Source organism: Vicugna pacos, chromosome 2 (assembly GCF_048564905.1).
Source record: "Vicugna pacos chromosome 2, VicPac4, whole genome shotgun sequence".
NCBI lineage: Eukaryota > Metazoa > Chordata > Mammalia > Artiodactyla > Camelidae > Vicugna > Vicugna pacos.
Genome location: NC_132988.1, coordinates 23,512,564 through 23,530,089, shown reverse-complemented (window position 1 = coordinate 23,530,089; position 17,526 = coordinate 23,512,564). Strand labels below are relative to the sequence as shown.

The window sequence follows — 17,526 nt, the reverse complement described above, 5'->3', positions numbered from 1 at the left end:
AAGTTCAAAAGTTGCTCATTTTCCAGAGTAGATCGCTAAGCTCAGTCAGTGTTTGAATATGACTGGGCAAAATTATCAAGATTATTTCAGTGCCTGGTAAGTGCATATATAATGGCCTAGATGCATTTAGTCTCTGCCCATAATGAATGACATGGGATATTACTCTGTTTTTGTGAGAATGTTAAACAACAATGACACTGAATGAAAACCAAGCAGCGGTCCACAAACTAGATTTTAGTGGTCCAAGAAGTTTTTCACCAAGTGTAACCCAGAATGTAAAATTTAGTTATGAGCCACCTTTTGGGTACAATCATTAACTTTCAAATCCAGGCATAGAGAAGGGTAGCTTATTTGCATAAATCAGAATATGGATGAGGGGAGTTACTAAAGTGTGAACTCCAAAGCAGGAGACAATCTAATGACTGATTTATTGCTTCTAATCGCAGAAGGTATTTCCTTTCTGATAAGAGGATTCTAACTCTGTAACCCCTGGTGTTTGAGAAAATGACCTTTGGGTTGTACCTATTACAGTCAAGACATATAACCCCTCTACTTATGCCACTCAACAAATAATTTATAAAAGATTGAAATAGTCATGGAAATTAGCAGGTTGATAATCAACATATGCCAGTGAAAAATATCTGTAACCAAGTTCAAAGAAGTTGTAAATTTCTCATTGTATTTTATATGAATTCTGTTTAAAGACATTATAGATGAGATTTATGCATCTGGTGAAAAGCTAGATTACATAGTGTCCAAGGTCCCCCTTTAGTTTTGAAATTCTTTGATTTTATCATCATACCACTTATGGTCTCTTATTATATGGATAATTAAGGGAAACAGAAGCACAGGGCAGAATTAAACCAGCCACTATTGCTGCTCCTAAGACAAGTTTATGATTCTTGACTCAAAATATAAACTTCAATAAAACTAAAATTCAAACTTAGAAACAACTAACATAAAAGGATGTAAAACAGTCAAAAGCATTGACCTTCAAATTTTTGCCTCATAATGGGGTTAGAATCCTTAAAATTTAAAAAAAAATCTAAATGTCTTCCACAAAGCACTTGAAGGATTAATATCTGTCTTCTTTGATTATTGCCTGATAAAATATTATAACATAATCCTATAATTTCTGCACCACTTATTTGACACTTCAGCCTTACATGAACAAACTGTGTTTGAGCCAAATGTATTTTTTATGCATATGTGAAGCTGAGAAATGCAAGAATTTTGATCCCAGGGTACATCAATCTCATGTTCCATTAGTGAGGAATTTTCAGACTGCTCAAAGGCAAGGAAGAGTAACTTGGTGACCTTGTTCTCTGAACACAGAATCATCACTTCTTGTGTCTTTTGGACGAATAGTGATCTTTTGTCTGCCTCAGTGGCTCAAACAGTGTAATTATACTCCTATCGCAAAATATATTTTAAAATGGATTTGCCAAACTTTTTATATATATTTCCAGAAGAAAGGCACAAAATAGAAGGATTTTAACTTAGGTTTTAATTATTTCAACAACTGAAGAGAAACACTGTCATGTATTAAGATAACTCTAGCAATACCTTGTCATTAATAAAGAGATGCTTCATTCTGACAAATCTTTGTAAACTTGGGTATAAATGCAATTTTACAAATAACTTGGTTAGGAGACACCATTTTTTAAGCAATTCATTTGGCAAATACTTTCACAAATTAACTTTGCTTAATAATTCTTATTTTTCTATATATGTTTATTTACAGTGAGGTAACTTTCTGAGAAAATTAGTTTACATAGCTTAAGAACATACAGCACTTGAGTATTGGTAAAAGGTGCTTTGGAAATATTCTAAGAATGTAGGTAGCATTATTTTGCAACAAAAAGATCACAAAATATAACACTGCTGTAATCTGCATATATATAGTCAAGACATTATATGCTATTTTCTAGCAACTGTTACGTTAGAAACCTATAAAGCATACAGAGAGGAAGATTTCTCTCATAGAAAACTGCATCCTTAAAATACCAAAATAATGCAAGATAAAAGACTTCAAGTCAATTTTTAATGTTTTTTCATGTAACTGCTACAGCTCATTTGGGTAAGATTTTTAAATTATTTCTGTTTTGCTATGTTTTTAATCAGGTTAATTTTATATGCCGTGTAAGAAATAGGCCTTAAAAAACAGTATAATATTATTAATAATCGCCTTCACTCTGGCTTAATACAAGTCAATAAAGATAAAAGCACATATACCAAAAATTTAAGACTGCAACATCTGAACTGAGTGTAAGTAATGTAATTGTGGACCATTTATGGACCACTCTGATTGATCACATCACCTTAAAGGTCTTTGGGCATTTTTCCCAAATCAAATCTCTTTTCTTCTAAGTTATCATTGGTACAAGGTGCAATGACTTTCAGACATCAATTAATATAAATTGGAAGCAGGTAAAGTATTAATTAAACATGACACTCTGATTATTTAAACCTTCTATTAAAGTTGATAATTCAGAGCATGTTGATAGCCTGCTCTTCAACAATGACTGATGGTATTAGCTTTACTGACTCCCTCCAAGTCTACTGTTTCCAACTCTTCAGAACAGAAGGAATAAATGAAGTGAGAAGAACACGGGAACAAGTCTAATAGACAAACTGACTAATCTCAGACCCCCAAGGTCAAAGTAAAGCAATCCATTTCTTGGCTTTCATCAACACAAGACATGATTTATCAATCCGAGAGCAGGATTACAAACATTATACATCTCAATGATATGTTCTCTGCACCGTGTGACTTTTTGAACAATGACAGATTGCATGGCCACCACAAAAGTAACATCATAGGGCAAAACCCATTATATTTGCAAACAAAAACATTTTGATTTTTAAGAACAAATTAGCATATATTACCACTACACATTTCATTTGGGGTGGAAATGGCATTTTAAAATTCACATATTCCTTGGGATTCTATTACCTTCATGGTCCAAACTTTGGACATTCATGCTCCTCAAAACAATATTCTTACTCTAACGTATATCATTTGCGGGGCCAGTCACCATGCTATAAATAATTATTAAATGGAATAGTTTTATATTACTACAAAATTTCAATGGGAACCATGGCATTTTCACATAAAAATGTTAAATGCCTCTTAAAGAATTACTACTCCCATAGATCCAAAGCTACTCCTGGAGAAGAAAATATAAATTATAAGAATGACCATAGGAACATTTTTTTAACATTATAGATGTAATCATATAACAGGAATTTTGCCCAGAATTTCAGGATTAGTGATTTACAAGCTTTAAAAAATAGGTAAGACTTAAGAGACGAAAGAAGTCAGGAGCTAATTATTTTGACACCATTAATCTCTCCGTTTCTCTCTCACTTGTTACATTAAGGAATTGTTCTATAAGTCATACTCATGATAGCAGCTTGGAAATTATTCCATAGAGTAATGTTAGCTAATTTGAAAGATTTCCACTAAAATTAAAGTATATGTAAAGGGTACCCAATTGTGATCATGAAACCTTATTCTACATACTATATATTTTAAATCACATTGGTATTTTACCTGATCTAAATTAATGATCCCTTTTTCAATTAGGTCACAATTTTAGGGAAATTTAATTGCTGAGATCGAGAAGGATAGTAAAAAGTTTTGTATCTTCAGCTGCTGATTCATTTCGCCAGCTGCCAGGACACTGCACGCTATAGTACACCTGGACGCATGCACCCGTGACTGATTGGGAAACACATTTATCTTGGCACGTCACAAAGGAGGTGGAAGTAGAATTATTCTCCCTGGTAACTAAAGGTATTTTGGAGCTGTGTCTCCCCACAAAATAATACAAATTACACATCTGGACTAGGTCCACGTAATTTTACCATCTGTCATCCATATTCAACCATCAATTGTTTCCAAAGCATTCTCTGTGTTTAAAAAAATAAGATTTTGTTTTAAAAGAACTGGACTAATTGTCAACATTTCAGGGAAATGTTATTTTAAAAATTTAAGACATTGAATAAATTGCTCAAAACCCTGAATTTCCTTGGTTGATTAATATATAGTACAAACTTAACCTTTACTTTCCATTAAGGGGATTTTATAGATTTCTCATATTCTGAGAAAACAAATGTGCTGTCTGAGTTTTATACAGAATCCTCCATGCAAAAATTGATTATTTGAGTACCTAATATAAAAGAACAAAAAGGGATCAGAGGTTTCTTTCTTCAGGTTGTCCTAAGAGTTACTTATTTTCCTGACCTAAAAATCCAGAAATTTGTAATCTCTCCTGAGAAGTTCCTTAGTTTGAGAGCTCAAAATATAATTTTATTAAAAGTATTCCAGGAATATATAATGAAATCTGCAGAATCATGGTTTCCAGAAAATGAAAATACTTTATCCAATGTAAGCAGTGATAACAATCTCAGCCTTAATCTTATAGATCAGGCTTCAATATGGTGTGAAATAATTTTGTCATGTTTCTTTCAAAAACACTGAAGAAAGAGAATTGCTTAGGATATTGAAACCTAGGAAACACTCTTATGTTACAGTTTACTTTGTTCCCAAAATAAAGATATCATAATCATAGCAACAACCAATTATGTAGAGATTAAAAAATACGTCACTAATCTATGCATTTTACACATATTAACTGATTTCCACAACTCAGGGAGGTAGGTGCTATTATTATTCTTACTTTTTTGAGATAAGGAAATTTCTTTGCAATTAGAAACAAAACCACAACCATAACCACAACAAAAACACTGAAGCAATACATCACGATTCTTTAGTATTTGTATATAAATTGATCATGGACATTATCAATGTGTGAAATTAAGGCTCCTAAATTAAGAAAGAGAAAGAAGGAAAGAGAGAATCCTTGATGGCCATATGACTCAGGTAGAATGCATCAAAACTCAGATCAAATTAATAATAGCATAAATAGTTTTAAATATGCTTAATATACACAGGAATATTACAGTATGTATTACAAACAAAATCTATGCACAAACTGTTAAATAACATTAAAAGAGAATGTGAACTATTTCTATGCCACTGATGTATCATAGACGTCACATTATAGGTCACATCCACAAACCTACAGTCTGCCATTCTTTTCATAAGAAACACTCTCTGATACTGGATTTTAGTAATTGGTCTCTTTAAAATGTTTTTAGGCTTAAAAGGAACAGTCATAAACCACAGTAATCTCTTTCCCACAATGGAAATTCAATAAATACTTTAAAGAAAAGAGGAGTCTTTCCTCTGCATTGCCACCTACACACTAATTATTCTCAAAAATAAAAGACAAGGCAACCTATTTATCTCTGTAATCATAATGTAGTTTACCATTTCAAAGTAATGCCAGAAACAACTAGTTCCTGGTAAATGTATGTTCTCTACCACAATTCCAGTTGTAAATATGAAACACTGTTATAAATTTATCATATTTCTCAATAAAACAAACTTTTCTCATGTTTAAATTGCAGAGTGTTTGTATAAAAGTTAAATCGGATAGTATGAGACATCATTTTAGCCTAACTTCTGGTTTGTGTGCTCAAAATTCTCACAACCCTGGTACTTGGCCAGATCTAATCAGCTTACTACCTTCCAACATACTTGGTGCCAGAATTTTAGTCCACCTTAGTTTGAATTAAGGCATGTTCTCTGATGTCCTGTCTACTTCTTACTCACTCACCTCTATACTTGTTTCCCTTTCATGGAGGTCTGTCCCCTCTTCTCTCCCTTTCTCTCTCTCTCCTATATTTATCTAAGGAACACCTACTCATCATCTGAGACTCTATGTAAGCAACGTCTCCCTGGAGAGAGTTAAATATTTCCTCCTTTCGTCTCTGTCAAACTAGGAAAGTAACCTAATATGGTATCAATCACACTATGTTACAATTATTTGCACATTTGACTCAGCGACTAGACAATTCTTGAATACAAGCCTTACTCCTCATGTAAAATGACACACAATAGTTAGAACTTGGTAGATGTTTAATAAAATTAAGATGAACTAAACAACTTCAAGAATCTGTCTGTATCTTATTCGGTACTACTTAAAAATTTCCCTCTTCTGGCCACAGATTACATGATTTTCCTGTAAAAAATCAGGTTTTTACACAAACAATAAAAATACTTCATTTTTCAAAGTTCTAGGTTAAAAAAAATTCATGTTTAAACATGAAGTCATTATCAACTCATCTAATCATCAAAAGGATCACTAACCACAAAAAACTTTTACAAGCAATTGTCCAGCTCCCAAAGTTTACAAGTCCCTAGAGTATCTGCAGTTATTTGAAGGCTTGTCCATTAATTGCCCACAATTGTATAGTTGTAACTAACTGTATAGTTACAAAAAACTCCTATGAGTTACTAGAAATAGTCAACTTTTGGAGTTCACATCTTATGGAACATCTGTGGGCAGCTGAGAGTCCATGTTAAATCGTACGTATGTTTTTATGAAGTAGGTCACCTAAAATGCAACTCTATCCTTTTGTGCGTTCAGGTTACCAGATAATTTAGTATTGAAAGTAGAATATATAATACAGTTATTTACATCTAGTTTATGATAAAATTAAGTAAGTTTTACTTGCCCAAGAGAAGATGATGACAATGATGGGAAAGTGAATTGGCCCACACTGTACTCCTTCGTTGTCTACTTCTTCAAATATATAACCTTACCTTTCACTCTTCATAAATATTGCAGAGTAAATATGGCTACTTACTTTTCAGGATTTTCCACTTCTTCAGTAACAAAGTTGAGATAAAACCTAAAAAGATATAAATGCAGTACAAATGATCAATGTATTTTATAATCATAATCCAAAATTTCAAATTTTAAGTATTTAAAATCAAATTTAGAATTATAAAAACTTTATAAACAACTAACCTAAGATGAAAATCTCCAACATCAAAAGCTCCCACAAATCAGTTTTCTATTAAACAGTATTTGTGGAGTTCTTTGTTATTTCTTAACATTTTTATAGAGGTTTAACATATGAACAGTGAAGTGAACAAATCTTAATGTATAACCTGATGCATTTTTACATATTTATACATCTAAGTAACCAACAAAAATATCAAGAGACAAAACATTCCTCAAGGCCCTTCCAATCACTATCATCTCCTCCACCCTCACATAAATGCAACCACTATTCTGACTTTTACCACTATAGGTTAGTTTTGCTTATTTCATCACAATAGACTAATATTTGCTTGTACAACTATTATACAATACTTATTCTTATGTGTCTGGCTTTTTTGCTGGACTTCATGTTTGTGGGTCTCATCCATGTCGTTGTATGTAGCAGTAATTGATTTCTTTTTATTGTTGCTTTTCATTATATGAATGTAACACTGTATATTCTCTCATTGATGGACATTTTAATTACTTCCAATTTATAGCTAATATGAATGCAGAAATCATAAGTATGCTTGTGCACGTCCTTTTGGGGACCATGCAATCATTTCTCTTGGGCATATACTCAGAATATGATCACTGGGTCACAGAGTGGATGTGTATTTACTATGACACTATTTTCTACCTTTTTTGCATGCTTATCAGCAATATATGAGATTGCCATGTGTTGGTCACTTGGGAAATAAAAGGAGAAAATCTATAATCTCTCATCTCAAGGAGCTCATAGTCCATGAAATAGTCCATAGAATCATGTGACACGCAGGCACAGGAGGCTGTGCTGGAGCATGCCCAGGGTACCACGGGAGCCAGAGGTGAGGTCAGACCCAGACTGACAGTCAGGGAAGGTTTTCAAAAGGAAGCATCACCCAAGTCGAGTCTTCTAAAATGCTTAACATTTAGCCCTGGTAAAGTGGTGTGAGGACACTCCAGATGGAGTGTAGCACACAAGCACGGGGGTGTGATAAAATGCTGTGCATGGGGGTGTGAGCAAGAGTTGAGTATTCTGCAGCACAGAATACTGGGGGAAGTGAGAACACAATGTAAGTACAAGATGGCCTCTGGCTTCTGGGAATCCAGATTTTAGTAGCAGTAACATGTCAATCAAAACTTGTAAGACAAGAGAAGTATGACAATAGCATTTGCCCTGGATTTAGACACAAAGGGTGAGTAGAAAATGAAAATGGGATAAAAGATAATCAATTCTCAATTTGCACTTCTTCTTTGCAAGTCACTGTTTTCCAGGATGCATCCTGCCCAAATAACCTCAAGTCATAAGGCAACTGTACCTTATGCAAAATAGCAACTATGAAATTGCTATTTTTCGTTTTTGTACATTTAGGCAGCTAATTTTAGACCCATTGTTTGTCATTATACTCTAAGTTGATAACTAAGTAGCAGAACATTTTGAATACTTCCCCTGAGCCCTGAACACTTCTGTGGGTCTCGCACAAGACAAGAAGCATCCTAGGCGCACAATCAAGCTCTGCAGGAGCTCAAATACTACCTCACATTACGGCCCTAGAGAGATTCAGATTCCTTTCCTTCACTTGGTGAGTCTACTCGTCCCACCCAGGGATGTCTACTGCCTTGCATCCTTGACTTCTTTTTCCAGTCTAAAGGGATTGCTGGAGACCTTTTAAAACCCTTGAAGTTCTTTTTCAAGGTTCTAAGATGTAAGATTGAGGCAGACTCCTCAAATAAGCATATAGAGATAACTGGATCATGAAGATGAGAAAACTAAGGGATCGCCCCAGAGAGAGACAGACATGAAGACAAAGACCTTTCTACCTCTTCACTGTATAGGCTCAGGAAATTTTCACAAAGTAATGAAGTCATATTTTCAATATACTCTTCTGTGTTCTTACTATTCCTTAGAAGGTAAATTAGCCATCATATAAGTACACAGACATACGGGTCTATAGGTACAAATTCTCAAAAACCAAATGGCTGGAATATTAGCCCATCATCCTTTATACTTAAAGCATTTCATAACTTGAAGATGAGAAAACCTGTCTTATTCCATCTTTATAAAAACTCCATCTAAATTCACAAGTAGGCAGTTGATGCTCATGGTTGTAAAAAAATACAAGACAACTACCCCAAGATGGAGTCACTTATGTTAAGCCTCACATCACCAAACCAAAACTTCACTCATGTAAAGTTTCAGATCTCCCAGAAATGGAATCTTGAGCCAGTCAATTAGGAATTGCACCATTTAGATAATCTGCCTGACAGACTCTGCCATCCTCTAAATGACAATGACTTTGCAATAACCAATCTGGTGGGTTTTTTCTTTTTTGTGCTTATGCCTTTCTTGTTCCCTGACCACTTCTGCCTATAAAAGTCTTCCAATTTTGTACAGCTCCCCAGAGCTCCCTTCTACCTGCTAGATGGGATGCTGCCAAACCAAATCAATTTTTGCTCAAACTCTTAAAAATTTTAATATCCCTCAGTTTATCTTTTAAGAAAGCTAAGGTGTCTAATATTTTAAGGACTCTGTTCTAAGTAGAAACATTTGAATATCTGAGAGAACAGTAGCAATAAAGGTGACCAAAAAGTGAGCAGCCAAGGGTATTTTTTAATGACTAGAAAGTAAGTTGCTAAAAATAGAGGTTGTAGTTATATCAGCAAGGCAAGCAACAATCAATACTTATATCTGGAATATGCGCTCGGAGGGATTTGATGTGTTGGTTCTAAGCCCAAGGCAATGGGAAGTACAGGAAGAAAACGGAAAAAACCAAACCAAACAAACAAACAAAGAAACACAAAAAGACCTCACAACCACCCCCCCCACACACACACATTTAGAAATATTTCTGGGCTTCTTGCTTCAAAAATAGTCAGTTCCTCCTAAACTGGTCTTTTCCAACAACGTTAAGACAGGAATGGAAATATTTATGAAAAAAGAACCCAATTTCAAATATTTGCCACAGAGAAAAGGCAAGGGCTTGGGATAGGGCAGGGGAGTGGGAAGGAGAAAGCTGCTTATTTTGGTCCAAACATTCGCATCCTGTGGGAAATACACCGTTATGCTCTCCTGGTCTCCAGCAACGCGTCCAGAGATCCTTCTTGCTTTACATCTCCTCAAGTTCTCCAGAGAATGTTCACAAGATCTATTGTTCCAGCTTTTCCATGGTTGTGTAGAAAAAGCACTACAAAGCTGGCAATGCATTCTAATACCCAACGAGGTGAATTATTTTAAAAAGAAGCTTATTTAGATTAGATCTGACACAATGCTACAAAATAATCCCAGCAGGTGTTTTAGAAAGACTAAACCCACTGAGGATAGGATTTAAAAGGAAGAAAAAAAGACACCAAAAAAACTATTTTCTATCACACAGTTTAAAAAAAAAAAATCCCACCAAGCAATATTTAGCTTTGGATCAGGATATGGGACTGAAATTGGTTGAGTTCCCCAGGTCCCCAGGGAGACTGGCAGACATATTTCTCTGAATGCGGACATTGGCAATAATATTAAAGTTGTTCTGACCCAGCTCTGTGACCTGGCTGGGTTAATGATTTCTTTCCCCCAATCATGTTTCTGTGAAGGAGTTTTCATCATTCGGAAAAGGTCCAGCACGCCTCACGGCCAAAAGCCTGCTCTATTCAGATCCAAGGTCTGGCAGTGTCTTTTTCCCATTCAACACGTAGAGGTTGACTCATTAACAGAACAAGGCCCTCAAAGAAAACAAAAAGGTCTTGCTGCTTTTACTTACCCTCTAGGTGGTTAAATTCTAAAGACAATAGCTGTTTCTGCCTTCTTATTTGCAATGTCCCTATACTACCCGCCCCCCACCGCATCAAACATTGTCAGGGCGGCAGCACAGGGAGTGGAGGCTCACTTACAGTGCCCCATTTATAATTCCACAACTCAGTCTTTAAATTCTATCATGAAAGGCAAAGAGAGGTCAGAAAGGCAGGATCACATTTGGAAAGTGCCTAAATGCCCCCCCACTTTGGAAACTGTTTTAGCTCCCATCATGTTCCATTTATATCCAGATAGTAACTTTTCCTCTGCAACTCCAAACCAAAAGACAATTTCTTCTAAACACAGCTCCCTTTTTCTAAGACCGATGGCCATAGATTAACAATCAGATTATTTCTACCCGTCCACAGAGCAGCATTTAGGTAGCCAAACAGCCTGTTAGAGAAGTACAGTTACCTATCTGTCCCCTACAGAAATCACTTGTATCAGACAACATTCTGTTTAAAATCCTAGACTTAATTTCCCATTGAACCCTCCAGAATGTAAGAAAATCAACAATTTCTCATTCTTTAAAATAGGGAGTGGACATGAGGATTCTATGGGTAAAAGTATAAATAAAGGTTCATGTAAATCTTATTTACCCTGTCAACAGAGGGTTGAAGAATAAATTTCTAGGCTCAAGATGGAGCCAATCAGACTCCAAACACCAAGCCAACATTGGGCTCTATACTTACTTCCTTGTTTCATATTCATTTTCTGTTTTTCTCTTCTTTGTTCCTTAGTCCTCATGCTATTAAAGCTTCCTGTCCTCCACTCTATTTTGCTGTTCTTTGGACTTTTGTTTGTATCACCTAAATTGTCATTTTAAATCATTTTAACAACAGTAACATTTTGGGTTCAGCATCAATAAAACTAAATATTAAGATAAGAACATAATTCAAAATGAAAAGAGTCTTTATACTGGGAGAAATCTACCGGCCCTTGAAAGCCTACAGAAGTGGAGAAGATTTGCTCTACATAAAGCAGGTGACCTGAATATTCAGCACTTGTAGTAGGCGAGGGAGTTGGGGAGAAGAGTATTTTAAGATTCCGTGGGAACAGATGCATGGGTACTCACAGGCAAAAGAAACTTCATTCAATAGAATTAATCAAATCTCCCTTGTGAATATCTCCACATTCCACACTCCTGATTGAACACTGCCGAGCTCCCAACACTTGGCTCTGCCTGAAAGCCTTTTGCCACCTCCCTGCTTCACCCTGGCATCTCCTGGTGACCCTCCCAGTGCTTGGCTGTTGCCCCAGGGTGCCAGGGCTCTGATCCAGGCTGAAAAGCCACAGAACAGATGACTCTGCTGCTAACCCTGTGATCACAACTCTGTTCTTTATTCCGCTCAGCACTACATTGTGCTTTGGACAAAAATATAAAGACTTCAGAAATACTGAGTGATACGAGACTAATGCTCACAGACAATGGCTATCAAAATATTCCGAGAATGCACAAATATTTCACACTAGACTTCTGAGAGCAACAATCTTCTAAGAACTTCAGACACTTTGCTTCAAAAGCCATGTTAAAATTTTTAGTTCCTGTCCTCTCCTGATCCTCCTCTAGTGCTAAATTTCCATAATCCAATCAGATTACTAGGGTAAAACCTCCATTTATTTTGAAATATATTTTTATATTCCATGCATTTGCTGGAAGGTAAGAGCCTAAAAATTAAAGAACAAAAGGAAATTGTACTTGTGTTTGAAATGCACTTATATGATTTTTGAGCTAGTGTGGTTTGTTATTATTTTTAGGTTCATACAACATTCTCACAGCTAACACTGTACAACCACTAGCTCTATAAATACTAAAAAAGAAATATTGCTACCAATTACTCCAAAACAGTGAAATTTAATTTTCTTACAATTATTTTGATGTTTAAATAACACTATTCTTCCTACTGGGCTTTCTCCCAACAGTCACCTCAACTAAATCTTACTAGATCAATAAAATTTAATTAGGAAGAAATCCCACTCACAGACATGATTATTGTTATTCAAGTTCCTGAACAAAGCAAGACAAAAATACAAAGTTTTAATGCTTCATCCAGAAAGGTATCACAGTTGAATCTGCATTCAAGGAACCGTACCTGAAGCCGAGTGATTTTATTCATCTTTGCTGCGCATTTTGTTTTCAAATGCTGAGGAAATTTTAAGGAATTTGTAAGGTCCTTTCAATCATTAACAGAGAATCTAGCACACCTGATTTCATCATCCGGGTTTCTCCTTCCTGCCTTTAGAGTACCATTTTACCTCTTGGAAACGTCTTACTTATTTCTATACCTGAACTGTTTCTTTCTCATGGGAAGGTGGAGAAAATCAATCAATCACTATTTGTATACACCCTTGGAGCTTCAGTTGGAAAGCTTTTTGACAAGCAAAGACTAATTTTTAATTTCTTGTGGCACTATTATGCCCTTACTTATACATACTTATAAGTGATTTGTACTGGCTCATGAGACCCAGCATTTGTTTGTTTTTCATATTATCAGGCTAAATCCAGCAGTCACCTTGACTGGAAACCTGAATGATGTTGGTGTGAAGTCGTGTACGCAGTAATCAGCCTGGTGAAGGGAGCCGTGCCATCTTTCTCACTTCGTGTAAAGCGCATCGCACTGGATTATGGCTGTTCACAGTTGCCCAGCACCTTGCTTGGCACTTGATCACAGTACTTGAAGGAATTAAGTATCCAAACCACCAGTTGACAGAGATAAAAACTTACCAGCCAGCATATGCATACATTCCATAATAAAAAGCCAGTGGCAATCCCATAATACTTGCATCTCTTCCTGAAAAGGCATCTTTAAAGTGTTGTGTTTGTCCTGCAGTGAGAATAGAAAGATTTAGGACTTTTCAAAGAATTGGTTGTTATTCTTTCTTCAACCGTAAACACGAAGAGGGGAAGACAGAGTGGCTGGGGATGAACTACATAGAGTTTAGGTCCAGATTTCTTACTCTCTGCTCATTTCTAACTTTATCAATGCTGCACCCACACTAGAGAAGGAGTCCCCAAAGTATACTGATTACCACTAACACAACTTCACTTTTCTTTTAATAAAATCATGGCAAAGAGGAAAATGGCATTTCAAACACAATCCCTTGTTTAAGCGTGCCTCTGCTCTTCACAGAGTTTTTGTCCACAAAAAAAGGCTAAAGGCTCTTCTGTAAAATCTAGTTTTTAGGAGTGTGATAGAATTCTTAAAAATGAAGATAATACAGCGCTTGGGAAGAAATATTGAAGGGTCACTTCTCAATGAGGAGGTGGCATGAAACCCCAGAACCGCCTTCCTACATCATTTCACTTTCTACTTTCTGCTTTTCCCCTACAGTTCATTAGATACCAAGAGGGGCTGGAAAGCCCTGTGGAACAGATCTGCTCCCACCCCCAAGCTTCTTCTGTAATCAAAGGTCTGTTGGAGCACAGCCAGGCCCACTTATTTACTCATGACTGATACTATCAGTCTGTGGCTAATTTCCCTCTCCAACAGAACTGTATGATTTGGGAGAGACCACGTGGCACAAGAAGTTGAAAACATTTACTCTCTGGCCATTTACAGAGGAAGTCCACTGACTGTTTCCTAGAGAATGGCATGATTTCCTTCTAGAAACACTGAAAAGAAACTCTCCTGAACACTAAAATAAATAGGTTTTAACAAATTTTGCATCAACATGTGGATTGAACACTTTTAGGCATCACATTTTTCTCCACTTTATAAATCATAATGGGACTTTTCTTGTGTATCTTTTGGATAATTAAAAAAACAGAAATTCAGATTTACTTTAGTCAACCAAGATTTAAAGTTAAGCATAAAATGTCTCCATTGCCCAAAGAAAATAGCAAATGAGATTACCCAAATGAGAAATGTTTCAAAACTGGTCTTCACATATGTAAATAACAGAGGAAAAGGAGGTGGATGATAAATGAGATCCTCTCTCTTCACTCAAATCTGGTTTTGCCTGCATTGTCCAGAAGACAACATATGTATCAAAAAAAGGTAAGAGTTCTAAAACCAAAAATGGAGAATGCTGAGTTATATACTAAATGATTTTCCCCTTGAAGCATCCAATTCCCAAATACAGTTCATTTTTTAAAATGATACCATCAATTCAGACATACTCATTTTACTAAAACATCTCTGGGTCCTCATAAAAGGAAAATGTAAGTACTAGAACCCAGATAAAAAACTTCTGTTGAATATTACATTATCATGATCTGTGGTCTCCTTAGCCTTAAGTAACTATTCCTAAGAGTGTAGCACTGAAAAAATCTATGAAAGATACCAAATTTTGTAAAGACCAGATTCCTAGCACAGATCCTGAAATGGGCCATTTTGAGAGTGTTACAAAAGAAAGGCATTTCTAAGCTTTGGGAATATTTTGGCTGCATAACATTGATCTCAAGAAGATCAAAGTCATTATATTCAAAGGAAAGTTTATCAAATCCTCATAAGAGAATATATAACATATAGCCATTTTCTGGATTGGGTTATATTAGTAATAAATGCACAATGTGTATTAGTCAAATTTTCTCTTCCTAAAGTTTCATATTAATATGAAAAACAAGTGATAAATTATAAAGAAAATCATCATTTTATAGTAATAAATATTCCTGCTAAGAATGCTCTCCTAAATATGAAAATTTACTTTAAATGTGGTAAAACTCTCTTAGGTCATTTTTCTATTATGTGAGATACATAAGGAAATCTGGTCACATTAAAACTTTGAGATTGAAACTGAGGCCTTTCCAGGGGCAGACCCCTTTATTCCCTGCCTCTTGTTTATAGAAAAGCTTTAGTCTCCTAGGCCTTCCCTGAGTTTTAAAGAGCAAGTTTAATCTGCGACGTGAGAGAATGAAGAAACAAAGGAAAGCAGTTAAGCAAGACAAAATATATTAGAATAGTTTGCCATAAAACAAAATCAAGATCCTTCAGTTCCTCCTCAGGGGCTGAAGATTTTATCCTGACTCATATCCTTGAGTCATTTTACAGATACTAAAACTCCTACCAAGTGATAGAAGCTAACTGCACAATGACCACAATCATGTAACCCCTAAACCAGCTTGAAACCTGAGGATTGAAAATGCTGACCCCTGTGACCTTACCGGTTACTCCATTATCAACCAGTCAGAGAATTGTGCATGAGCTCATCACACATCCCAAGACCCTCTCTCTCACACTGTCTTTTAAATCTCTTCCCTGAAAGCCATCAGGGAGTTTAGGTATTTTGAGCATGAGCTGCCCATTCTCCTTGTTTGGTCCTGTAATAAATACTGTACTTTCCTTTACCACAACCCAGTGTCAGTAGATTGGCTTTGCTGAGTCCTGTAGGGTGAGCAGATCCAAGTCTGGTTTGGTAAAAATATAAGTATTAAAGAATCATCCTATTGCAAATGTCCAAAAAAAAAATCCAAAAGATACATCATGACCTCTGCTCTCATAAAATTTACAATTCAGTAACATTTGGGAAAACCCACCTCACCTTACCCACATATATAAATAAGTGGTAAAAATTGACTACAGTCTTACATTACATCAAAAAGAAAAAAAGAAAGAAAAAATCTTTGTCTTAAAGGACAATGCATCATCTTTTGGAACCGAAACTAGAAGAAAAGATGGGTCAATGACCAGAGTTTCTGCACGTTCCAAAAATGGAAGAAATTTCTTACAGAAGTCTTAAGAGTTGGCCCAGAAAAGGAAAGCAGTAACAAAACAGACTATTTCCCTACATTTCTAATGGATCAGATAAAATGTGAGCAGGCCAGCTCTATGGAGGCCTACTCCAATGTGAATTACATGAATGAGCTCACGTCTTCCCTTCAGTATAAGCCATAGCATAAAAAATCTCCACTGTGTTTATTTTGAGTTGGCTGAGGTTGCTGGATTTAATGCAAACATTTAGCCAGGAGAGTTCTAAGGTCTCCCACTAGGCTTATTAAATGGACAGCAGCAGCTCCCTTTCCCCAGCTACAGAGTGACGAATCTTTCCACGTTTGTTATTGTTTAATGCCTCTACCATCAGCAAAGGTTTTGCTGAATTTTGGCATTTCGTTTTGCCTTGTGTAATTCATCTTCTGCAGCTTCATTAAACTTCTCTATAAAATCCTGTTCTTGGAACAGACAGTATCAATGTAAACATTAAATACTTAACATGCCCAACTTGTAAGTCACTTCTTTACAATTTCATCTCACTTTCCTACTTATTTCCTACTACTGCATCCATTGCTCATTGAGTAACTCACCTGGTCCTCCTTCTCTTCCAACAATTTCCCCTGAATCCAAGCAATTGAGTGTGCCTTCTTCCCTGGAACAACTGAAACTCGAAATGACATCATCCTCACCCATCTCATCTATTATTACTTAATAGACAACTCTATAAGGCAAATAATCCCGGAAAATGGCATTACATTTCTGCAGAAATGCAGATTTTACATTAAAAATAATGTAACAATAAAAAAATTTTTTTACAACTATTTTTATTGTCAGATGGTATTTGTTATTTTAGGAATGCTATTCCCATATTGGACTATCTCTGTCCAGATTTCATCCTCAAGGTAAAAGGAATAATAATCATAAAGTAAATTATTCATCATGTTTCAGTATTTTCAGATGCCTTTTTCTCTCTAATTTTTAATACTATTGTTGAACTACTTTAAAGTAGAAATAAGTGGACATATTTATCTATAGTTAAAACTAACAGCTTATTTTTTTTCCTACTTTGAGTTTTCACTACGACCAGTTTATACTGAGAAGAAATTCACTGATGCCTTATTTTGTTGCTTGGCCCAGTCTTAATCCTCTTGTTGCCATTATACCAACCCACTCCCCAGTGTTGCAGGCTTTCAAATCAATTAGATGACAGTAT

General features: G+C 35.7%; 1 protein-coding gene across 3 annotated transcripts in view; it reads right to left on the bottom strand.

The window, feature by feature from the left end:
• SLC7A11 (solute carrier family 7 member 11) overlaps positions 1-17,526 on the bottom strand; it is a 98,985-nt gene that overhangs the window by 64,908 nt on the left and 16,551 nt on the right. For all 3 annotated transcript variants that reach the window (XR_012077805.1, XM_072972243.1, NM_001318341.1), the window contains 2 exon segments: positions 13,388-13,487; positions 6,721-6,765 (listed from right to left, as the gene is read on the bottom strand). Coding sequence is in view for 2 of the 3 variants with exons in the window: in XM_072972243.1 (XP_072828344.1) it covers positions 6,721-6,765; positions 13,388-13,487 (145 nt within the window). In the remaining variant the exon portion in view is untranslated.